This window comes from Aquila chrysaetos, chromosome 2, assembly GCF_900496995.4.
Source record: "Aquila chrysaetos chrysaetos chromosome 2, bAquChr1.4, whole genome shotgun sequence".
NCBI classification, from domain to species: domain Eukaryota; kingdom Metazoa; phylum Chordata; class Aves; order Accipitriformes; family Accipitridae; genus Aquila; species Aquila chrysaetos.
The window spans coordinates 33,355,713-33,381,779 of NC_044005.1; the positions used below are offsets into that span (position 1 = coordinate 33,355,713).

A 26,067-nucleotide genomic window follows, 5' to 3' on the forward strand; every position below is an offset into this window, starting at 1 on the left:
ACTATCCAAACAGTGTGGTCTCTCCAACTTGAGCTTTTTCTGCTTCAGAAGATTTGCAAACAAGTCTATATGGTTCCTTTTGAGCCTTCTCCACTGCATTTTTCCACATTTCCTAATCCTGTGGACTTAGTAGTAGATACCAGGTAGTCCTCTCCTCCAAGCGGGTCTGATAGATATTTAATTGACAAATGTTTGCATCTTTTATCTTTACGTAACGTAGGCAATCTCTTCGTAGATGTCAGCCATCTGCTGTTTCTAGGTATCATTTGACAGTAACCAACTGATTGCTGTGCCCTTTTACTTCCTAGAAATTGCTGTGAGCATCTAACGTCCCTTTTCTCTCTTTATTAGTTGAAGTGTCACACCAGCTCTTTCATACCATATTGTAACCCAGGGGAACAGAATACAGTTTTCATAAAGTGATCAGGAGCCTGAGATGTTTCAGCTTTGTAATTAGCATACAAAGCTTTAAATTTCACCTCTAAATAGCAGCACCTCCTATGAACAATGGAAAAGGCTGCGTAATGTGGTCTTATCACATCACCTTCTTCAGAAACTATTGCAGCTTCTTTGTATGCTAGTTGAATTTTCCTTCCAGCTTTCAGTTGTTTTCCAGGTAGCAAGTGTTGTAGCAGCCTGTCCAGGAAGCACATGGAATCAGAGATGGCCATTGCAGAACTGTGCGTTATATGGAAGGAAAGATGTGTGATCTTGTAGCTAACTGCTCTAAGCAGGAGTTTGCACTGTTTGGCCTTCTGAGATCCCTTCCAACCTGAATCATACTTTGATTCTATGAAAGGTTTAGCTATCAAAGCGTGGACAAAGGTTTTAGAATTTCTTCCTTAAAAATCTAGAGTAAAACTTGCACATATAGAACTTCCAATTAATGTTTTCATTGGAGGCAGTTTCATTTCAGCTTTTTCAGTAGATAACCTCTCATGAGTCTTTAACTTCTGTTTGTTAAACATGGTCCCAGACTTTGTATTCAGAATCTGCAAAACTGAATGTCTTAACTCAGATTTGTAAATTCACATTCTTCTAGAGAAAAAGACTACTTTTACTTCAGAAATGTTGATCAACAGCAACAAAAAAAAATTAAATGTTCATCATTTTTAAATAAAAAGTTTTACTTTGAAGTGCTTAAGTAAAACCTAACTTTAAGAATACAGATCTGGAAATATTGGCTTAAATGGAGGATTATTGTTTAAAAAAATACAGGATATGAGTTCTTCAGACTAAAAAGACTCAGTAGACTTCATAGAATGGTTTTGGGTTGGAAGGTGCCTTAAAGATCATCTAGTTCCAACCCCCCTGTCATGGGCAGGGACACCTCCCACTAGACCAGGTTGCTCAAAGCCCCATCCAACCTGGCCTTGAACGCTTCCAGGGACGGGGCATCCACAACTTCTCTGGGCAACCTGTTCCAGTGCCTCACCACCCTCACAGTAAAGAATTTCTCCTTAATGTCTAATCTAAATCTACCTTCTTTCAGTTTAAAACCGTTACCTCTCATCTTATCACTGCACTCCCTATTAAAGAGTCCCTTCCGACCTTTCCCGTAGGTCCCCTTTAAGTACTGGAAAGCTGCTATAAGGTCTCCCCAGAGCCTTCTCTTCTCCAGGCTGAACAACCCCAACTCTCTCAGCCTGTCCTCACAGGGGAGGTGCTCCAGCCCCTTGATCATCTTCATGGCCCTCCTCTGGAGCTGTCTGTCTTTTGTCAGGGGCCCCACAGCTGAACACAGTACTGCAGGTGGGGTCTCACGAGAACGGAGTAGAGGGGAGAATCACCTCCCTTGACCTGCTGGTCACGCTTCTTTTGATGAAGCCCAGGATGCAATTGGCTTTCTGGGCTGCGAGTGCACGTTGCTGGCTCATACTCAGGTTTTCATCCACCAATACCCCCAAGGTTTCCTTCCATAAGAAACCTTCACTGGTTTCTTAAAATGCCTCTCCCTTCTGATGAGCCTTTTTTCTTTTTATCATCCATCTAAGACAACAGTCTGTTACCTAGATGAACTTTACTAAACTCCAGAATATGAGAATAACCCTACATTTTTCATTTGAGGTAAATAATAATAACTAGTTTTGTAGATCACTGTGTCTTCATCTAGTCGACAATTTCTCATAAACTTTTCTCACTTTTGAACAGAGGTGAAGAATCACACCAGTTACTATTCTGCAATGAATGATAGGATATGGAGGTGTGTTTACAAGTTGTGAGGACAAAAAAAAATTGCTGTTATTTACTAGAGAGACACTTCTACACATTAGATCCCATGGCAAAAGTTTAGCATTCCATAAAAATATGTATACTATATGCTGTCCCTCACGTGCCCTTGACTTATTTCTGGTGCCAGATCACTGTTATAATTTTCTGTCTCATTTCGCCAGTGTTGGATATATCTTAAAATGTATGTGAAACCATGTTTTATGAGCGCAATTAACTCTGTAGCTGATGATTAACTCTTCATTGTATATGCTTCAAAAGTGGATCGTGAATAGACGATTGCAGAAACTTTCAGCAGTGTTCTGATTCTTAAGAAAATTCTGAAGTAACCTCATGCCTTCTGATGGCTTTGTAGTTTTGGTGGAATTTTTCCAAATTCCAAAGTAGCCCAGAATAAAAAAGTGACATTTTCTTTCCTTGTAGGACTTGGGGTTTTGTGACACAAATCTTAGACCCATATCTTCTTATGTGTTTTGATGCCTGTGTCTGGTTATTTGAGTGTTCTGTGTTTCTATATAGCAGCACCAGATCTTCTAATAGTTTTGTGTTACTGTGACAAGTTTTGAGGAAAGAGAAGGTCCTGATTCTTCTTCATCCATTTTGCTATAATCTTTATCCTAAATCATTTCCTCCATCCAGAGTTGCTCTGATGATCCAAATGGCACCTGATGGTTTGCTTTAAGCTCTTTACCCCTTCTTGTCTCAGACAGAACATGAGATAATCTTTCTTTTACTTCATACTTGCCATGCTTTTTTCCTTTTTCAAAGACAAGTCCCAAAGAGTTCATAAATGCAGATAAATTACCTCTATAAACACCTGTAAGTAGGCATTCCATCTATGTATGCTAGCTTTCTTAGTCTTTTTGTATTGCCCTATGCCCCTGTGTATTCTTTTACACAAAAGCAAAACCAAATGCAAAGAGGATGAAATATCATCAGAATGTATTTTATTTGTTCTTTACAGAAGTGAAAAGGTAGCAAGTAAAATTAGATCACTGAAGTCATCAAAGTAGCCTTTTTATAATCTGGATTGCAAAGAAATTATTAATTCCTGATTATTTCTTTTTCTAAATTTTATTTTTGAAATGTGTTATGTATTTATGCAGTTATTGCTGAGATAAGAATCATTTGCCAAAGTTACAGATTAAAGGAATTCACAGCAGATGAAAAGAAGACTCAATACGTTTAGCAAAGCAAGTGGTCTGTTTAGAAAGGCTCATCTCCGATACTGTTGAAGGTCTAGTAAGTCAGTCTTTTATGTTGTTCAGCACAAAGGGGCCTTGCAGTGCTCTCTGTTTCTCATTCTAGCTGCAGAAGGTATTCAACTATTTAATACAATTCAGAAAAGATAACACCTTTTCTTAAAAGTGCATTAAAATATTGGCTTAAGCAAATTAGTTTTGTCATCACATTAATTTCACTGATTTAAAAGCACCAATGTTAATATATACAAGACTGAAACTCAGTATTAGCTCAGTATTAATAGTAATTTAATGTGGGTAATGTTATTACCAAGATTTCCTTTGTTTGGCAAGCCCTGTAGTGAGAAGCTAGAAATTGGTAAGCTGTAAATGCAGTTTCATCTTCACATTTAAATGATGTTCTCTACATGCTTTCATGTCTCTAACCCTGTTTTGAAATGAGATTTCATTTTCTGCCTTTTCTTTCTACTCTTGTATATATAGCTATACTAATAGATACTAAGAATTAAGTTAACTGTCTCAGTACAGTATTATCTAGGGTGTTAGTACCGAAATTTTTTTGGTACATATATAAGGGTGTGACTTCTGTCATTTATACATAGCTCTGTATTAGGCAATTCATGAAGTCATTGAAAGAGGGTTCAGAGACCTTTTGGAACACTGTGCCAACTAAAATTAAGGTCCATTTTTATTACTTAAAATCTGTTTTCTCAAAAATCTGTTCTAGAAGCTTAAAGGAAAAACAAACAACACTCTCTTACCTATCAATATAGTCTTCCGTTCATTGTCTCATAAGTAATAGGAAAGGAAATAATATTTGAGAAAACAGAGAAGACCAATTTCATCGTGGCTGAGACTATACTATTCAAGATAGAGTTTAGAAAACCTCCACAAGTCTTAGAAGTGGTGTGCGCTATAAATTCTGACTGTCTTTTTTCTATAACTTTGCCAGCAGTCAACCTGCAATTTCAGGAAAGCTTCAATTATAGTACGCATGTTTCAGTCTCAAAAATTGAAACTCTGTAATGTAAATTCATCTTAGGATTTCTAATCACATTATACATCTCATTCCCAGAAGCCTAATAACTACTGAATTCAAGTGCTTGCCTAACGCAAAACACTTGCCAAATTTAAAAAAAAAAAAATAATTGTGCTGCATAATAAATCAGAATTACTGAGCTCTGTCCAACTTTCTTTAAGAAGTAATTTTGCTTAGAAGTTCTTGCAAAGCAATTGAGAGTGTATCAATAAATTACTTATTAGCCGGTGGAAATTCAATACAAAATCCAAAGGCCTGTGTTTCTTTTTTTGTTTTTGAGAAATTACTTTCTGTTATTTTAACATTGAAGAAATAAATTGGTGTGTCTCCATAAATTTACGTGTCTCCAGAATTATGCAGAAGCATGAAAAGGGATGAATTTCTAGAAAATGCTGTCAGTTCTTTTATATATATACACGCTTTGATGTATATATATGTATAGATAGATATAAAAAAAATAAAAGTAGTTATTTCAGTAAACAAAGTAACAGAGATTAAGCCTCAAACACAAACAACCTGATACACAAAGAAGAAACACCAAAACCACAAAACAAGAAACCTTATTGCTATTTTCAGTATTTTGTCATTGGTATGTATATTTGGAAAAAAATGTGCATGCCCATACTTGATTCTTGTTCATTAATACAGTTGTTTTGCTTTTAAATGTTTTTATCTTTTTTCCATTGTATTTTAAACAAGCTTTTGCTAAAATGGAATAGAAAAATGCTTCTACTTAATAGATGTTATAGTTCAACAGTCACCTGAAATTATTATTGTCACTCCTTTTTCATCGCAGCCATACATTTCTGTGCTTTAGGAAGATTGATGTGACTTGAAAACTGAGATGCTTCCAGTTTCTTAAATTACTTGTGGTATCAGTGATTAGGTCATTATTCAGTGTTGAAATGTTCTGCATATTTTCTTATAAATCCACTAGTTAGATTTAGTAACACCTGTGAAGAACAAACTATTTTTCCTTTTATTAATTAGTCTAGCATACCAAAACAATATACAATACAGTATGCCTGAGTTAGAAGTGGTGTTGATCACACAAATGATCAGATGTCTGAAATATTTTAGTCAAAATATATTTTCAGAGTTTTGCTGGAGAATAGTAACAATTTTTTTGGTTCAGGATAAGAGTTTAATATATAGCTATAATAAAGAAAACCTATTGGGATAAGTTACAGTCCTCCGTTCTGTTTGGTTGGGGTTTGGGTCCTCCCCCCCCGCCCCCGTTAGGTTAAGCTTAAATGATGAAAATCAGTTCACTGCAATTTCAGGCTTTGGTAAGAGATATTGCATCATCCCACTAAAATCAGAAGTATAATTCTATAATTGAATAGGGTTAGCCCTCTACTATCGTGGAATCTGATATTTCTTTTTCTGAATAGTTCTAGCCCCTTGCAAATGAACCCATGTTCTGTACAGAAGGACATGGGAGAATCCTTTATAATTGTCTTGATTTTCACAATGGAAAACATCTGCTTACCAATAACATTTTGCCGAGCTACATATTTTTTATAATGCCCAATACATGGTAGTATTTTCTACTTAAGCCTCTTCAAAGAGTCCCAGTTGATGCTCAAGCTGTATATGTTTTATTTTTGTTTTTTATTGTTTTATTATATGAGTTACAAGTTGGAAACACAAAATAAGGATCTGTTTCTTAAGATATTTTTTTCCTGTTTTGGCTGCTTGTTTATGTACAAACTATGAAAAAATGGATCTTCATATTGCTTAACATACAGCTTAAATATTTGTGTGTGCATATGTACAAGCCCATATTTTGCTAATACACAACTTTATGCATTCACAGTGTCCCAGCTTTCTCATATGCATTAAGAGTTTTAGTGCAAAAGTATGTATACCTATTTTATGAGGGACTGTCAATGATTGTAAGTAACAGAACTGCTGAAAGTGTGAAATTTTGCTTCATTTATTTCTAAATAGTTTTGGTTAGTAATTATATGGCCATATGATAAATCTCATTGTATAGCATTTTAACATCATCTTTCTTAAAGTGAAAGTAGTGTAATTTTGGATATTTTATAATATTTATATATTACAAAGATGTCAAAAACATGCTTTGAATAAGTATTGTATGTTATGTTTTGAAAATTGGAATTTTACATTTTTACTATATTTATAAAAAGAAAAGAAGAGTTATTCTGTCAGGATCTAATACTTTAAAAAGAGAAATGTGTATATAAAAATTTTAAACAGAGCAGTGCTTTTTTGATATGTTCAAGAATTAATGTTAAGCGTATGTATATTATTTAGAAAACATGATCAATAAATATGACTCTTAATTCTTTTTTGTGTTTATTTTGAACACAGGCCTGATGATAAGTTATTAACCTTTGCTCAACTAAATGAACATTTTTAACGCTAATCATAAATATATTGTAGTAATTTGTTGTGAAGGTCTTAGTTGCATGTTCATCCATCATAAGATTGATGTTTACATTTTTTCACCTGCCTCTTGATTAAAAAAGATCAATGAATATTTTAGCAGTTAGTATATTGCTAAAAACTCAGTAGCTTCAGTGTAATTGTTGTAAGATATGGAACACAGTTTGCTGGCTATAGTCCGTGCTATAGAATGGTGCATTGTAAGGTGCCAAAGTAAATGTCTCTAACTTCTTTCAGACGTTGGCCCTGTTTGTTTGTAGACTGATAACTGTTTATAGTGTGCTCATTGAACTTGCTGGAATTTTTGTTTACTATAGTCTTCATTTTCCCCAAGAGGAGGAGAGAGGAAAGAATATATTCCTCATGTGGTCAGCATATTTTTGAGTATTTATGTGAGTTCACCATCTTGATTTCAAGTCATGAATTTGTTTTTACATGCATAAGCATGCATATTTACATGCATTATTTATCCAATTGACTTTAAATTCCATTAAGTTCCAATGAGTAGGAGAAAGATTTTGTCTTAGGCATTTTTTATTTATTTTAATTTTCTAGTTATGTTACTTTTGTTGGTTTATTTATTTTTTTAACTGTTCAGTCTAAGGCTTGTAAAGGTTGATTTGCTCCTGAACTGCTTTGTTCCCAGACATTGCCATCTTCCCCAACTACCACCAAGTCCTCTCCATCTGATCCCATGACCACCTCCAGAGCCAATCAGGTACAGTATCATCCTACCATCTACACCATACTTTTCACGGGTGACAGCTTGCAAACTGGAGAAAAAGATATGGTGGGTTAAGGATTTATTCGTTCATTCACATATATACACCCATAACCATAGATATCTAACTCTTGTTAGAAATTGGTAAATTGAATGGAAAACATTTTTCTTTTTTTTAATTTGTTTTGTTCTCTTTTTCTAAATCTCTGATGAAAGCAAAGTATCTTATAAAATAGTCTTTTTAAAATTTGATTTGATTAATAAATAGCAAGGATACACACTGGTGTGTTTGTAGACAGAGTAACTCTTGGTATATATATGTTTATGTATATATGCACACACTTTTTTACTTCCTGGATCATTTATAAATTATAATGGAATTACCCCTAAACTCATGCTTAATTAGCTGGATATCAACCTAGGAATGGCAAACAGACTTCTTTTTTTTGTTTATTTACTTTAATAATTTTGAAATGTGTTTGTGGACAGTAATATAGGGGCATTATTTAAATAGTGTATGTAATAAAAAAATAGATTTGAAATGAAAATGTATTGCTGAAGAATGAAGTAAAATTAAGTCTCTTTAAAAACCCACTAAACACATCTAAGTAAGTTTAATTCATGTCTTATTATTAAATGCATAAACTGTGCTTTTAGCTGTATTTTAATTACAGTAATTTGTTTCTCTTTTAAATGGGAAAAAATATGTCCAGTTCATTATGTCCACAAATCATCATACTGTGTGTCTTTTTGCCTTCCCTATGAAAATTGTTAAAGTTACTTCATACCATGCTTTTTAGAACCAATTCATGCTTAAGAGATACCTTATTCATTTTTTAAGGTACTGTTAAACTTAATGTACTTTGTGTTCAAATAATGTAAGTATTCAGTATGTGCTAACAGTTTTTAACACACAATCTGTTTATTTATGTTAGCTCAATGCTTCTATCAGAACTTGCACAAATTAGATCAGATACCAGAAAGTTTTCTTCACAGCAAGCTAATATCCCCTGGAAGTTAACATTGTTATTAATTACTGATCCTCTGATATTTTGTGAACTGCTTAGAACTTGCTGGCTGTGTGAACAAACAATTTAACATACAACAGAATACAAGCATATTAAAGCAATATATCTTTGATCAACACATGACTATCTGTTGAAAGGGACATCTAATACAGAAAGTAATGAAATTTAGAGAGAAATTGTACAGATAGAAGAACTACCAAGAAAAATGTAAATTGCGATATCCCTCACTTCGATTTGAAAGCCTTCTTCATCAGCCTGCTTCCATTCCAGCAACAGTTATTTGGCTTCATCATCATTAAATGACAAGGATAAAATCTTTGCCAACAGCTAGGGATATTTTATGACATTCTGATCTGCCTTTATTCTCTCTCTCTTAATTTTAGTATTTTGTGTATTTTAATTAGAAGGTTTTGAAAATGTTGAGTGCACAGATCTTTTTAAAAAGTGTTCTTACTATTTTTCTACCCTGATGATCATTATTTGGAGAAAAAGGAAGAGGTGCTTTTATTTACAGGAAATACTATTTGAGCATGCTGTTTAATTAGCATCAGAGAAGTACCTACTTTGCATCAGTTCTATGAATTTTGAATTATCAAAATTATAGTGCAGTGTATAAACTTCAAATGACTTTTTAATAGCTAAAAATACTTATTTTTATAGAAAGTTATTCTATGAGAATTTTGTCAAGTGATATAGCTGAATATACAAACTAAGGGAAATGTATGCTTTGTGTCCTGCCTATATCCCACATTACATCTTTTAATGCATTTTATTCATGACCTGTGTTCAATTCAGTTTTCATACAAATAATCAAGATCTCTTTTGAACAGCATTACAATTGTATGTATGAAGAAGAGTAATCAGTTCCTTAAGTGACTTTTGGAACTGCTTTTATCATTAACCCTTGAAATTCCTACTGGTTTATAATTATTTTATCCCTCCTAGTATAACTATTTTATCCCTCCTAGTATTTCCTTGCGATTTCTAGCCATTCCAGCAGGAAGCACAAAGCACATGATAAGGCAATTAAGGCCTTTCTGTTCATTCTAGTGATAAGTGACGTAGCTGGCAATTGTTCCCTGACTGTAGTAGCAATTAGCATTCAGCACCAGTGTATCGACAAGTATCTGCACTGCGGCTGTCACACGAAAATAGGTTCCAACACAGTAATCTCAAACCTGTCAGTAGTCATGTAAGTACCCAGTAGGAGAGTATTAGAGAATAACAACAAACGTTTGTTTTGATACGTGGCTGTGTAAGATGATTGTCAATAGAAGATAGCCGTTCAGGTATGGGTTTTCTCACAAGATATTATATTAGGATAACAGGAGAGAACTTATTTAACTGGATGGAAGTCAGGAAATTTAGTGTTAAGGTGTAAGATAAATTCACAGCACGCTCTGTTGCGTGGCTATAGTAACATATCAGGCTTAAGATCATTCAATTTTCTATAACATTTTAATTGTGACAAGATATTTTATATTAAAGATGAGTAAGGTGATTAAGCAAGGTTTAAGCAATACTTAATGCTGGGTTGCTGTTGGAGTAAGATTTTTAAACTGGATTGGAGGACTCCCCATAAGTCATTGGAATTAGAGAACTGTTGAGTAAGTGTGTTGGTGAGCGTACCTGATGTGATCCTTCCTGCTTTACGAGCATGTTAGTTGTATTCTCCTGGCAGAGCTTGCATAGTGGGCAGAACAATTTCTAGGCACACTTTCTACCGCAAGAGGAAAATAGCTCTGCCAGCAGAGGTCGGAGGAAGCTGGGCAGGAAATCTGGCTTCTATGATGTCTTCCTTTTAATGACTCACTTTGCCTCTGTTCAGATGAGATCATAACTCCTTTGTATGGCAATTTCAGCTTTTGTTCAGTTGTTTTTTGAAAAATCCAGTGTTCATGAAACTACTTGTTTTATGCTTGTCAAGAAGAGGATAGTCTAAAATGTCTTACATAGTAGAAGAAAACAGTTCCTTCAGAACTGTTGTGTGTTGTGTTATACTGAATTGCCACAGATGCAACAGAAACCTCTGAGTTGGAAGTGTTTTTTTTCTTTAGTTCTTTGTTCCAGGAAGATATACATCTGTCAATATTATTGTTGTTAAATGACTTGTTTATTTTTTCAGTAGAACTTCCTTGGGCCTTTGTTTGCATTAAAAATTCATACACTGCAAACTTCCCAAGGAAGAAAGAACCAAAGAGGCAATAGAATTAGGGACATTTCAAATAACTTCCCCCCCCCCCCCCACCACCACCCCCCACCCCCGTCTGCCTGTCACGGAAAAGAACTCAAGCTTTCTGTACTTTTAGACTGAAAGCATCTGTGTTACCCCCTCATGAACTTTGTCGGCTCTGTTTATAACAGAACAGTGACAGACATATCACTACAGTGGTGAAACTGTTCTGCTGATGCCCCTGGAGCTGGCAGAATACAGCTTTACTTTTATTTACCAGGAGGAAGAAATCAATTTTACTTTTCCACAGTATACTTCAAGTGGCAATTTCATCTCAAAAGTGATGAATAACACCATAAACATTATATAAAACATGCTTGCTTTTCCTCTGTAGTACCTTGTAAAGGTACAAGTTTTAATACTTAAAATTTTAACAGTTAAGTGACATTAAATAGACAAGTATTTCTATAATTAAACTGTTTACATATTTTGTTTACAAGATTATTTTTTTTCTTCTTATCTCCCTGCTTTACTGATGTCACTATTATTTTAGAGGGAGAAACATGAGTGATATAAACCTAAGCTTTGCATTTCTCCTTTGTCTATTTGATGTACAGCTATAGATGCAGTTGCAAACCCTTGCGTGTTTCCTTCTCCAATCCTCCCTTTTTCCATGAGGCTGATACAGCTGCTGACCTTTACTACTGGCTGTAAGAGAATAAAAGGCCAAAACACACATTCCCACTTACAAGTGAGTCAGGAGAGTGATAGGTAGGAATCCTTTCCCCTTCCCTTATAGTTTAGATAGGCTTGAGCTCAGTAATATAATAGGATTTATCGTCTCAAACTTTGTGTCATTAACTTAGTATATAAGCCTTCTTTTATTTTTACTTTTTAAAATGCACTACTTTTTTTTCCCATGACATTTGCATTTTATACAATTATACCTTCTATTTTGCTTCTTTGTTGTTGAAACTTTTATTTTATCAGTTAGTATAGTGTAATATAAATTTTGTGGAGTGTAGGTAGGTGTAGGATTTGTCCATTCAGTCCTCAAGGTTTACAGGTTTTTGGAGCATATCTACATGATCTGGTTGCTGCAATATCTGTAATAAATAATACTTTTCAGCCTTTTTACATGATGGGACTGAGCCAGTATTCTTGGTACTGCCTGTACGCAGCAGGTGCAGCACAAGTGTGTGGCTGTTACAACCCCGGTATCAGGAATTTGTACTTTTGGCTTGTGTTATCTCTTTATTTTATGCACAATCTATAGCTTACAATGGGTTATAATAGTACACGTATAACTAGAGATTGGGGGATTAATTGATATCTCTGAATTGTAATGAATGACATAGATGGTGTCCTTCTTTCTGACTTTAAAGAACAGTCCTATCCCTGTCTGTAAATTGCTTGCAGAAGTATAATCTTTTCATTCCTGATAGAGAGGTAGAATCTGAAAATAGAGAGAGGCTGTCTGTAAAGCATACTGACAGTTTTTAAAGGGTTGATGAGCTCAAATCACTTACATTTAATATATAATTTATTGTGGGAGCTAGAAGAAGAAATAGGAAAGAAAGCTTTGTTTTGTTCTTCTGTTATCATTAGGACATGGAATTTTGAAATATGTATAATATCCAACTTCAGATGATAAGGTTTTTATCAGTAGATTAATCTTACAGTACAAATACCGAGTTTTAATGATGATACCAGGATGCTAGATAGGCATCATAGGCCATTGAGATACTATCTCTATTTGCCTTTGGCAATTTGATGTGAGGGTTATTTAAGATACTCTGTCTCTGATATTTTAACTGCAATATTCATCTAATTTTTATTCCCTAATTTTCATGTAATTTCTTACAGTGGTATTGAGAAAATTTGTTTTGTTTTTTAGGTCTGTCACAGATTGACTGATGCTGGATGTATCACTTGATCTTTCCAAATCTCAGTACCATGTATTTAAAAGCGAAGTCAGTATAAAGTTATTTAGCATTCTGATAAAAGGCGCTGTAGAATTAAAAAAACTTATTACTTTAATTTGATTGTTCAGAATATTTGCCATGGTAGTTCTCTGTGAGATAACAATTTGATCTTTTTTCAACCTGTCAGATTGATCATTGAGAAATACAACTATTTTATTTACATCCAGAAGATGATATCCAACTTCCACACACAAGTAATATGCTGTTTGAAAGAGACTTCATCTAATAGACAATGTTTTATATGGACCCATCACTAAAGAATTTAGTACACCGGATTCTAAAATTATGAATACATGAAGACCACAAATACAATAAATTATTAATATATTAAATACATTCTTCTAATTATGGCATCAAACCATTTTTTTATTCACAAATAGATGCATGAGAAAGAAATCAGGTTTGGTGTGGCAGTGGTGTTCAGAACTATATAACTGTAAGAACCTCACCAGATATTTAGGTGAATACAGTTGAAGAAATAGGCCCTGTATTTTGCTGAGTTTTTCTGGAAGGTCCCCAGAGTTATGGTACACTTTTGCTGCCTACAAAAAAATTCTTCGCATAATTTCTCAACATAACGTCCTTTTGGTTAAGTCTCAGCAAGGACTTTTATCTTCAGTTTTAATAGTTATTCAACTTCACATTCAGAGTTCTTTTCTGTTTAGGTCTTGCTATTGCTGTTGTAGACTTACCCAGTAATAATTTTGACTCCCCATTGAACATCATGCGTTGTAACAAGGTTGAATTAAAGTGCCTACAGTAGTTAGAAAACCACTTCTTTTTCTAGTGTGAGAAAACCCTTATATTTCACATTTGTAGATAATTTTATGGACTGTGAATTCATGTCTCTAAAAAGTGACCTTTTTGTTTCAATTTAATAAGAAGACAGAGTTCCTTTTTTGATTACAAGTTGCCTGTGGCACACTGTGGACAGCACGTAATAAAAAATGGTTGAGATAACATATCTAGAAAAGGCTAGGGAGAATTATTCCCCTGTTAAAGTGAGAAGGCTCCAGTAGATGTTCCAGTGCTTCAGAGGTAACCTTCCCTGCAGCTTTTCATGGCTAAACTCTAAGCAGAATTAACCTATACTCCAGAGACTAACTGTAGACCTTTTTTTTCTGCTTCTCAGGTTAATACATTACTTTTATTATATTTCTCTTGCTCTTTGATCGCTTTTCCCCAATATTTTGCAGTATCTGAGCTCAGCACTTTTGTTTGCATTGTCTCCTTAAAATAGAATTTTTTTAGATGTTATAAAGATTTTTACATAACAATTCAAAAAAATCTTATATGCTTTGGGTTTTTTTTTACTCTTTCCTAATGTCTGTTTCAAGTTTTCCCCTTTGGACAACTATCTAGGTAATTATTTGTGTTCATATTCCTTTATATTGATTTACTTGTTTCCTTTCTTCTCCTCTCTCCCACCACACAGCAATTTTAGGGTTCACTTCTTAAATGTAGGGGCAGTGTTGTCAGGAGCATTCATGAGATGTGGGGAAAGATGTAGCTTCTCACTGCTAATTCTCTGAATACTACTGGCATATCATTCATAGGATGTCATGAATGATCTGCCAGTTGTAGTCCTGTAAGTAAAAAAAGTGACTCTATGTTCATGTATCTTGTTTTGATTTTATGCTTGAAAAGAATTAGAATCAGTTAGCTTCCTATTTCACCCCCTCTTCAAAAAGATACGCTTTCTCAGTGTAATGGACAGCATTACTTTTCCTTTTATATAAAAATGGATAAATGCCTTAAGTCAATTTCTCCTCATGTTTTGAACTCTACCTGGTTGTTAGATTTTGTTGTTGTTGTTGTTGTTTTTCTCCCCATAAATAAAAATCAGGAGAAAGAAAAAATGCATATAAAAGTAAAGCTTGAAAAAAATATGATAAAATAAAGGAACAAACTAATTTTTTTTTTCTTGTAAGAAAACAGCTTTTAACAAGATACTACATGGTCACCCCTCTTGTGCATTTATGAAGACAGCCTATCATTGGTTTTAATCCTTAGTTTAGTCATTAGTTTTAAAATTTGTTAAAGGAAGTGAATAAAAGTAGAATTTTGGAAACAAACAAAGATGATTTAGAAAGCATATAAATTTTACTGTAGTGTGACTTTAATGAAGCCTGCTTTTGATCTCATTAATTTATTTTTAAATCAGTGTTACTTCTGTGAACATGCTGAGATTTGGGAGAATAGTTATCCTTACATTTTCCTCAACACTTACGATTTGTATGGGGTTTATTCACTTTAAAATGTTTTGGAGTGAACATGTAAAAAGATAATGCGTTTTAGATTGATTAGATTTTGCTTTAGACTTGCATGGATATCTTATTCAAGTTGTTTAAGAGTTAAAAAAAAAATTTCGCACTGTAATTGAAGATCTTGTTCTTTCATTTGTGGATATTTGTAGTTATGATATGTAGGTTTTGGCATTTGTCCATGTCCTTGTGCTAAGAAAAGGTCCTATCTGCTTATGAAAAAGGATCGTTAAACCCATAAAAGTTGGAGAATACACATTCTTCTTGTTGTCAAAATATGGTAAAGGTCTTCAAATGTCCTGTGCAAAGGGGTGTTTAATTTTTTTCATTTTCTTTGCTCCAGCTGTTTTAAGCATACTTCTTTTATCGACACAATATGAAAATAAATAGCATGTTATAAAGTGCCAGATATTTCCATGTTCAAGTTCCGTCCCATGTAGGCTGGAGTGAAAGTTGGCAGCATGTGACTCTGTGGCCTAACCAAGACTATCTTTGACTTCGAGTCCTTAATACTCAGGTTTGGTGACATACCATATTCTAAGGTATACAGGCAAATAATCACTTAGTGCGCTTTTTGCTATTTGAACAACCCAGAGAAAACAGAATGTCAGAGTGATTTCCAGAATGCAAATCTGAATGACTTTATTGCTTTTTTCTGCTGCGTACTGTATCAGTCACATGAAAGTTAGACCATAAGTTTTCAACTGTTCAGAATTTAACTTATCAGCTCTTAAGGAGTTCAGAATTTATATGATCAAGAGTTGTATGAGAATGTGGGAAGAAACATTGAGGTTACAGAGCTTACTGTCACACCAGGACAAGTCCTGTACAGCACAGACTATAAGGTAGAAAAGGCAATACCAATTTTTTTCTAATGTGTCAGAGGTAAGCTGAGTGAGGCATGGTTAGGCCTAGCTCTAGAAGATCCTGCTTTGGGCTTATGTTAGTTAATATTTAATTTGTGCCATCTGAAGCATCACTTTCACAAGCTGTTTGTAGGAACAGTGCAGCAATGCACTACACTTTCCTGCAGGCTGTATGCTAGATGTATTGTCTGCCTTTTGCATGCTTTGAGAATTCATCCGATGGTGAGAAGTCATAGATAGATGTGAGATAAACCCACCAATTAAAGTAGGTGTCTGCCTGACTTGAGTGAAAAATGAGTGTTCTTTGTGTACAAATCATAGAAAAAAACTGGTTGACTTGTTGCACTATAGGGAATAGGAGGTGGGAGGTTTTTCCTCTTCCAGAGATAAGGTGCATTTGTTGAGATCTTTGCCTGTAGCATAGCATCCCAGACTTAAGATGGTCAGTCAATACCTTTACCCTGCAGTAAAAACAGTATGTAACTGCATCTTATTCAGAAGCAGTATTTTCCCCTAGTTTTGTGCCTGTAGTTTTCACACTTGTTGGGTTTGGGGCTTGTTTTTTTGTTTGGTTTGGTTTTGGCATTGTTTGGTTTTGGGGTTTTTTTTTGGTTTTGTTTGTTTTTTTTTTCTTCTGAAAATAAATTAGACTCCCTACAAGTAGTAACAGTTATTCAGAGCGATAGTTTGCAGTTGATAGTGGATCCGTGGGAGGATCATGACCATAGACTTTAATAAGCATCCTTAGAAATGCCCAGGGGCTGAGTCCAGTGGTCTGTTACCTCCCAGTGATTTACGTTTGAATCTTTGCAGTTTGTAGCCTTGAAAGAGTATTTGTCTGGGGGTACAGAATGACTGCTGGCTGTTTGGCCTGCTGTTTTCCCCTGCTTCTCAAGTGACATCTCAGCAAATGCAGCCTTAGAGATCAGAGTCTTTCTGGACTGTCGCGTGTGTGTGTGTCCCGTGTCCCCGTCCCCCCCCCGCCATAATTCAACAATAATAAACTTCTACATGACAGATTATTCATTCATTGCACTTGCCACCTGTGATTTGGATAGGGTTAGAAAAGTGTGTGTTAAATTTCTATTTCTTTAAAGTTTCTGAAAGCCTGCAGTTTGGCAGTTCTGCAGTGTAAATTCTTCTTTCATGTTTCTAGTAACCTAATACATGATCTCCACGCTTCTCTGCTTTTTATGGTTATTTTTGCTGTTCACTTAACCAAATCATAAATGCAGTAAGAATATTTTGATCCACTTTATTCTCTTAATAGTAATTGTAATAATTGTGATAAGAAATTAACAGCTGCCCCCTACCCATGAGATACTGAAGTGCAGTCTCCATGTAAGCTCTTTTAAAGTGTTACTGCTTTATGGAATAAAACTGTTTTACGAAACAGATTAAACTGTGATTAATGGTGTTCTTTAGTAAAGAGTACTGAAGCAAAATACAATTCCTCCAGATCTTCTGCAGACCAGTGCTCATGTATAATTAAGTGATGCAGGAAAAAAAAAAATCAAGTCAAAAGATATGCAGATCTTTGCAGAATATTTATTGATCATAATATATTTAAAATGTTTGGTAAAATAACTGTGTAAATATTGTCTAGAACCAGTATTATCACATTCAGTTTTAGAAATAGAAGGAAATAACAGATAGCTGTTTGTTAAAGACATCTCGCAGGTTATATTTCACCTGTTTTTGAGCTGTTTTGTATAAATTCCTGCTTTAACTATGTCAAAAGTAATTAGGTAATTAATTGCTACACTTTACATTAACATTTACAGTTAAGACTGATTGACTGTACACAATGTGCATGTATACACTGAGGGTTGTCTTTGCTGCATGTGATTTCTAAGTAAATTGTAAATTATGCCTACCTTACGTTAATAGGAACACATGTGAATGAGGGTAATAAAAGGAGGAGGTTACAACCTTGATGGGATGGAAGTTATGTTTTGAAATCTGAATTTAAGAATTTAATTTAGATATTACTAATTCCAATAATTTGTGTATGTTTTAGTATAAAAATATTTTTTAATATAAAGATACCTTTCTGCTAGGTTTATTTTTATTAAGGAGTCTAGTCAAAAAACATGAGCTGTAAAATGCCTTAACTACAAGTGTTATGATTACAGCAGGTATTTCATAAATGTAATTATATTCCATAGCCTATGTGCTATTCAGTACTTGTTATTCAAACCAAAATAGAATTACTTAAATATAATATGATAATGACAAGAAGTTAACTGAATACATGACTTGTGAAATACAAAATTTTTATTATGCTACTAATTGTCCTATTATTTACACTACTAATACAGAAAGCCTTTGGTTTTGACCCATCTGAATTTTATTTTGATGGTAAGAAAAATAAATCAATAAAAGTGAAAAGAGTAAACTTGTCAATTTGAATGTCAGAGGACTCAGCAAAATTAGTGCTTTTTAACATCACCAAAAGCATCTTGTCATTTCAAAATTAATAAAAGAATATTTTTATTTGAAATAGAACTTATTTTTACTGTTGAAATAGTAAAATAAATCTCATTGTTAGCAATAATACTGCATAGTAATATTAATAAAAACTATAATTCAGATTGTGTGCAGTTTTATGTAAACTTTCTGAGATTATAATAATATATAATGCATTTATTGAGCTCTGTCTAAAAAGAACCTTTACTATAACAATGTTCACAGTGAACATTTGTTAAATTATAAAAAGGGACAAATGTATTATGAAATCAAAACTGATTAGTAAATGTTGATTTCCTCATCTCTACCTCATTTTGAGACAGGTAATTCATTTTTTTATTTTTATTTTTGTATTTGTCTGTCTCAAAGTAAAAATAAATTGTAATCTGTGGAAGCTGAAGAATATTTATATAGTGTGCATAGGAGCTGAGATCAAGGCAAGAGTTAGATGCAAATTCTTTTTCAGTGTATCTTTAAAAAGAGAGATTTAAATCCAACTTATGAAAATGCTGACTCCATATTTATTCTTGGAAAGGTATTTTTCCAAGTTAATGCACGCACAGAATTACACATATGTAATACAGGTATAAAAACCTGTGATGTGTATGTGTAAATACAGCTATATTTAACATTTGTGCCCCACAGCCTTATTTTGCATAAGGAGTCTTTTTTTTTTCCATGTGAACATTTATATCAGCTGATTATCTAGCCAAAATTATTAATATGTGCAAGGTATCTATATTCAAGTATTACCTGTGCCTAGCTTTTGTAATACTAAATTAAATCTTAAAAGTTGCTAAATTTTTTTTTTTTTGCTTATTTATAGTTTTCCTTAATGAAATTTGGCTCTACAGATTCCCATTGTATGAGAAATATAACCCAGAGTACAGAGGTATGGAGACAATATGGTTTGCAAATATGTGGTTTAATAATAAATATATACAATTTTCCCCACTGAGGTAAATTTGGTATGATCGAAATCCAGGACCTTCACGTTTACCAAGGAGGATGCAATTGTACCTTTAATTGTCTCTTGTAATTATAGCTTTTTTTGATAAGCTAGGCTGACTTTCATAACTGGCCTGTGTTAGCACCTATCAATCTTTTTGTTTCTGTTTACTCAAATAATTGCTAATTTCTGTCATTGCCTCCACTTATTCCAGTGTTCTTTTTCTCTTCCAGCAGTAGTTACTATTCCCTTGTGGCTATCTTGGTTAAAAATGTATAACTACAAATTTACAAAAGGGTAAACCAGAAAGTGGATATACGTATAAATTAAACATATACATATAAATTGACTGGGGTGAATGTTAAGTTCTAAGCCGACCATTTAACTCAGTTGTAGTTACTCATATATTTCCTGAGACCGGCAGCTTGATATTACCTTGTTCTGTGCTCTGATCCTTGTCAGAGACGTAACGTCAGGCTCTGAGAGGAAGGTTTTGAATTGGCTTGTCAGAAGGCTCTATTAGCATTAGAGGGCTACGGAGTCCTGTAGTAGTGCTTATTAAGTTTGAAGACACCCACCCATTTGTGAAACTACTTCTTTTCTAATAAAAGTTTCTGGTAATTACTATTTTTTATGACCTAGAGAGATATGGTTATTTAAGTGTTTTATCTTTAACTGTCCTTTACTTCCTTTCTCATTTGAAAATAATTCTCAAATTACATCTATGAGATAGCCTCCCTGAGAATTTCATTGTGTAGTTTTTGCTATAAAAAATTCTTTTTTAATAGTTAAGCAACAGTTGATACAGAAAGGATCAAGCCTCTGCTGCCCGTCATCTTTTGCAAAGCCGGGGTGCAAAGCAGCCGTAGCCCTGGATACCGTTAATCTAGATGGACCAGATGCTTTTTGCATAAGCCAAATTTCTTGCCGTTTTTCACTGTTCTTATAGTGAAAAACACCATGAAGCTATGCTGAACAACCTGTAGGTCAGAACATGAATAAATATGCTCTTATTTTCACTGAGCTGAGACATTAATGGGGTTGCCACAAGGATTTTAATTCACGTGTGTCTCCCCTTCCTTCTTTTGCTGAGAAGAATGGAGAACAGAATAATTACCCCAGGATTTTAATTACAAATAATATAGAAGGGAATGTTAGGGATTATTATTATTTTATTTTATTTTATTTTATGACCATGAAAACTCAAATGCGTTCATTTAGACGCAGTACATTCATCTTTTAACATCTTTATTGGTTGCTGTTTGCCACGTTCATTACAGTTATAAATGTAGCAAGTAATTTATCATTCCAGCATGTTTATGTCTATTGTTGATATTATAAGCTTTATCTTTCATTTTACCTTACAATTTTGTGATCTGCGAGTAAAGAGCATGTGCAAAACTGGTGCCAGGTTAGGTCAAGATATACCATTAAAAAATGCCCTGTTCTGTCTCTTCTTATCTCTTTATGTGTAACTAAATATAGACTGACTATAAAAGATACCTCTCAGTTAAAAGATACATTATTTACATTACTTAATATTGTTAAGAGCAGAAATTTGGGTTCAAAGAAAGGTTGGAGAATCTCTTTAAATAATTCTGTAACAGAGTGGGGGTTTTATTCCATGATCTTGTAATGTGGAGAGGTTTCATTTGGTTTTGTGCATAAGCACACTCATGGCTGACGTGATTGCAGCTATGACAGTTTAAGACTCGATGGGCTTGGGGGGAAGGGATGGCTCCATCAATTGTGTCTGTATAGAGTAGGAATATGTGCATGTCTTCCATATGGACTCATTTGCTTTTTGGTTTTCCTTATTGTTTTTAGAATCAGCTGAATTGCAAACAAACGATTTAAAGAGGCACTGCTGAATAAGTAGCTTCTATACTCTCTAACTGAGTGGGCGGTGTTGGCTAGAGACTAAATGCCATAGGACTGTTTCTCCTTAAAAGTAGTCAGGTATCATGGAGTCACATATAGACGTATATATGTACAGTACAGAAGTCTGTGTGTGTATATATAGTAGTGATATCTTCAGGTGGTTTGGAATTTACCATTTCTCTAAGCTTTGCATCAAATCTTACGTCAGTGGGAATGGTAAGAAGGACTTCCCTCTTCTTGTGGTTTTTTGGGGTTTTTTTTGTTTTTTTTTTTAAATTGTGTGCCTAACTAGATGTTATGAGTGTTTAAAATCTTCCTCCTTTTAAAAACTCTGGCTCTACCATCTTATTATGTGTTTATAACTGAAGGAAAACTGATGTTTACTAAATCAAGTAAGGAACTCGTGAGAAAATTTGTGTTTATATTACTTTTAGGAAAACATTTGTCATTACAGTTCAGTGCCTAGACCTGACAAGGTACCTTCCACTCTTCTTTTTCATGTTAGAATAGTTTACATAATGGACTTTGATGAGAAGGAGTAAGTTTTTACACAGAGTGATTATATCCCTGATCAGTGATTCACAAACTCTTCGTTACAAGATTATTAAGGAGACATTCAAGAAAAAGGACATGGGCATGCAGCTGTAATTCAGAACTGGCAAAGAATCTCATTACTAGGAGTTTCTTAAATGAGTGCTTGAATTTAGTTTTTTTTAAATCCTCTAAATAAATGGTTTGGCTATTGGGTTTGCTGAACATGCAAGCATGCTTTTTGGATTAAGAAGCCTAAATAAGCATCTAGGAGTCTAATTTTAAGTATGCATTTTTTAAAATTATTGTTAATTTCCTGTTTCATAGAATATAATATTTCTAGAGTCCTGAGAAGTCCTGGAAAAAAAAGTACATTTTTTCCATTACTAGCTGTCTCCTTCTGCCCATAAGTTCAGTTCTTTTGAAACAAATGTCCTGCTTAATTGAAAATCCAGTTCTAGATGTCAAACACTATACCAATAATGGTTTTCCGTGCCAGTGAACCACTTCATGTACTGAGCGATCAAGTCCTTCCACCAACCAGTGCTTATCAATAGAAGTGTGGATTGTTTAATGAGAGTCATCTGTGTCTAAATTTATACCTACCATATTATAGATACTAATACAGAGATACTAATAGGCTCTGTGTGTAATGGTTAAAAAATACTGATATTATCTGAGTACAGTAAAGGAAAAGTGAACTTAGATAAGTGCTGAAGGATATGCAAATGTAATTATATAGGGGTTTTTTTATTGTGCAGGGAAGAAATTGAAATGCTTAATAAATAGTAGAAGTTCTAAGCACCAAAAATAGTATAAATCCCTCCTCTTTCTAAACAGCAGGTAAATCTAACATGTTGTCTAGTAAAATACTGATGAGATTGAGGTGGATCAGTGATACCAGACTCTTGTTTGGCATTTTAACAGCATTGACTGGCTGAACCTTTACCTTTGCCAGGTGCTTTTCCAGCAGTGGTGGTGTGGTATATTGCAGCTGGAGTATATTCACTTGTCTCTGTAATCTGCTGCCCACTAATTATCCTCCTCCTTCTTCTCCATCCATGCCATCGTGGGCTGTGTTTTTTATCACAGAGACTGTCTTCCTAGTATGCAGGATTCCATTTCACAACTTTTAAGCAGTTACTATCAAAACACCCTTACTTAGTAAATTCCTACAGGTGTCTTCTCTCTCAAAGTAGTAATTGTGATCAGTTAAAAGTTGAATTGATGGAACTCTTCCATGTTCAAAAAAAAAAAATCATGGAAGTGTAGGTTTTTCTAAATTGTTATTAGAGAAACAACTGATGAATGGCTATATACTTGCATATATATGTACTTATACCCACTGCTAAATCTTAGCAATAATATTTTATCCCCATATGTACAAAGTCCAAGCAAGGATCAGAAGAAACAACTGGGGCATGGTTCTAAAATCTTTTAGTAGCTGTGATGAGCTGAAGTGATTAAAATCTATCCGACTATCAGCCATCAGTCAAAACCAAAGTGTCTAGCAGAATTTATCACCATATCGAACAAAGAAAATGACTAAAAAATTGCTGTATTTCTACATGACAACTGTTAGTAAATGTTGAAAGGTAATATATATTGCCATAGTTCTTTAGAAATAGAAATTTGATATTTTTATGTTAATTTACATACCCTTCTGATCTTTACTGTATTGTTTCTGTATGCTTTTATATTCTTGGAGTCTGCCTCATTTCTCAGTTCAGAATAACAAGATGTTTCAGATTCTAGGTAAAAGCTAGTTGCACTTTCTTCTACCTCATTCTTTCAATCTATATGATTTTTTCAGTCCCACAGCTTCTCACTTAAAACTTGAATTTTCAAACAACCAGAATATGATAGCTGTGATAGCAAAATTGGTGGATATTTGTGAGTATAGAAATACTGAAATATGGAAATTGACAGTGTATTTTAAGAAAAGAACTAAAAACTGTCATATATTGTAAGCACTTTGCTCTCTTCCTTTGGAAATCACAAACCTCTTGATACAAGTAACAATAAAGTTCCTATTGCTAATCATCAAACTCTTTTTCTTTTGACCTCCCACAAAAAGATCTCAAGGAGCTTTGAGCAAGGGAAGTGACTTTTTTTAATGGTCCTTACAAATCCTTCTTTTCCATACCATAGAATTGAAATGGTTTTGCTAAATCACCTTACTTTCACAGCTTTGAAAAGAGAGGCCTCCTCCAGATGGTATAGAGTTGAGAACTTACGTTTTGTTTTGAATTGCCAAATGAATGCTTAATAAAGGTTCTACATATCTTGTAGAAATCAACTGTAGCAAAAATAATCTGAAAACAAATTAGAAGTGCTAGCTTCCTTTTGTCCTATCAGTCCTATAGATAGATTAATTTTAAAATGTAGTTTTCCAAGATTAATTTTGAGCATTCTTACCTGGAATGCTGAAATGTGTTTTTGATTTTAAATTTGGATTTAAATCCTAAATTAATTTGGATGAAGTTTAGTGTGCTGTTAAAATAATGATGTAATATTATGTAAATTATGTAAAATATAATGCTGGCAATGTCAGAGGATGAGTATTTCAATGTATTTCTAATATCCTGTTTTAAGCTTTTCCATGCTTTCAAGTTCTAGTCAGCTTCAATGAAAAGTGTCATTGACAAAGTAATGGCAAGTCCATTTGTACTTTGCTATTGGCTATCCTTTCCTCTGAATTTAATTAAGTGACATAACTACATTGTATCATTTTCTGCATTGATTTTTTTTAGAAGCACATCATTGCGTATTTTAGCCACATTTATCAAAGTTTATACTGAAAATTGGGCACTGTTGAGTAGCTGTGAGGTGCTGTAATGTTAACATTGCGTATTAATCTTGAAAATTTCTACTCCAGTCAAAGGCATATTTAAGAATACTGTTAGGCTTCTCTTAGACTTGCAGGTCCACAGCCATTAAAAAAAAAAAATAAAAAAAAAAAATTGGAAGCCTCAGTCTCCTTGAAGTCAATGGAAAATGGGTTCCTAAGTGTCTGTGCTTATAGGCCATCCAAGATTTGCTATGAACATCTTATCAGATCTCCCGTATGTTTCAGGCATAGGATTTCTCTCAGTAGTTGCTTTCATCAAGTATAAGTTTTCTAGTTAAAATACAGCATATCATTCAGAACAAGTTTATGGCTGATCTGCTACTGGGGAGTATATGTAAAGCTAATGGATGCAGCTTTTTAAGGGTTGACTTGAGAAGTGCAGAAATGTCCTAGTCGTTTATGTACTTATTTTCTTTTGTCTGAAGATTTTTCAGGAAAGCAACCAGTGCAATGCTTCTTTAGACAATGAGTTAATAGCCATGAGGAGCCAAAGTAACATCTATAGGTTCTGTGACTGGGAAAGCATAAAAAAAGGGATACACCACCTTTGCCCCAACTTGTGTCAGGAAGATGGATTCACTTTGGAATCTGGAATGGGGTTTATGAGTTTATAAGTTAGATCTGGTCTAATGCAAAACAGTGGGAGTTTCCTTAATGCCATCAGCGAGGCGTATTTGTTTTTAAAATAATGTACATTGTCTGCATTTTTTGTAGACTATTTTGTATCAGCAATTCCAATAATGAGATTACATTATAATGATATAGTGTCCTTTGGTCAGAAGCATCCCAAATTACTATACTCAATACTACTGTAAATATTCATGCTTTTGTGAAACCCATCCTTGACTCTGTGGAATGTTGGCAGGTATTCATAGAGCATGCAAAAAATTAGATGAGGAAAAGAAAAGAGGGAGATTTTATATAGGGGGTGGGTGAATTATTGTGAATTTAGCTAGAGAATAGGGTTAACTTTCTACTGTCACTGAAAGTGTCATTCAGACTTTACTGGCCAGAGCAGTTAGTATTTCTGCTTTCTATCTTAGAAGATGTTTCATCTGAACAATGGCACAGCCAATATAGATGTCTAATTTTCTATGTGTACCACATAATCTGCAATTGAGTGAAATTCTATGATTTTTTGCTCTTGTATAATTAAGTATGTAACCAGCTCATTCTTTCCTTTTTTAATTATAAAAAAGTGAAAAGTATAAATGAAGCTACTCAAAATACATTACACTTCTCTGCAAATGTAATTTGAAACTCATGAAACATTAATGCATAAAATATAGAATGTTGTTTTTATGCTACACAGAAAAAAATTAGAAAAGTTAAGTTTCTTTTCTATGTTATTAAAACTATGTATCATAGAGAATTCATGGAGGATTTGGTTTCTTCCATTCCCATACTTTTGAATCATGTTTTCATGAGGGATACTCATGAAACTACTCATAGACTTTTGTGTGT

General features: G+C 33.9%; 1 protein-coding gene across 4 annotated transcripts in view; it reads left to right on the forward strand.

Annotated features, from left to right (window-relative positions):
- The window catches only part of NOVA1 (NOVA alternative splicing regulator 1), a 157,240-nt gene that overhangs the window by 120,322 nt on the left and 10,851 nt on the right, over positions 1 to 26,067 (forward strand). For 3 of the 4 annotated variants that reach the window (XM_030034323.2, XM_030034336.2, XM_030034345.2), the window contains one exon: positions 7,532 to 7,603. The exons of the other annotated variant lie outside the window; for it this stretch is intronic. In XM_030034323.2, coding sequence (XP_029890183.1) covers positions 7,532 to 7,603 — 72 coding nt within the window. The remainder of the gene's footprint in view (positions 1 to 7,531; positions 7,604 to 26,067) is intronic. 4 annotated transcript variants of the gene reach the window in all.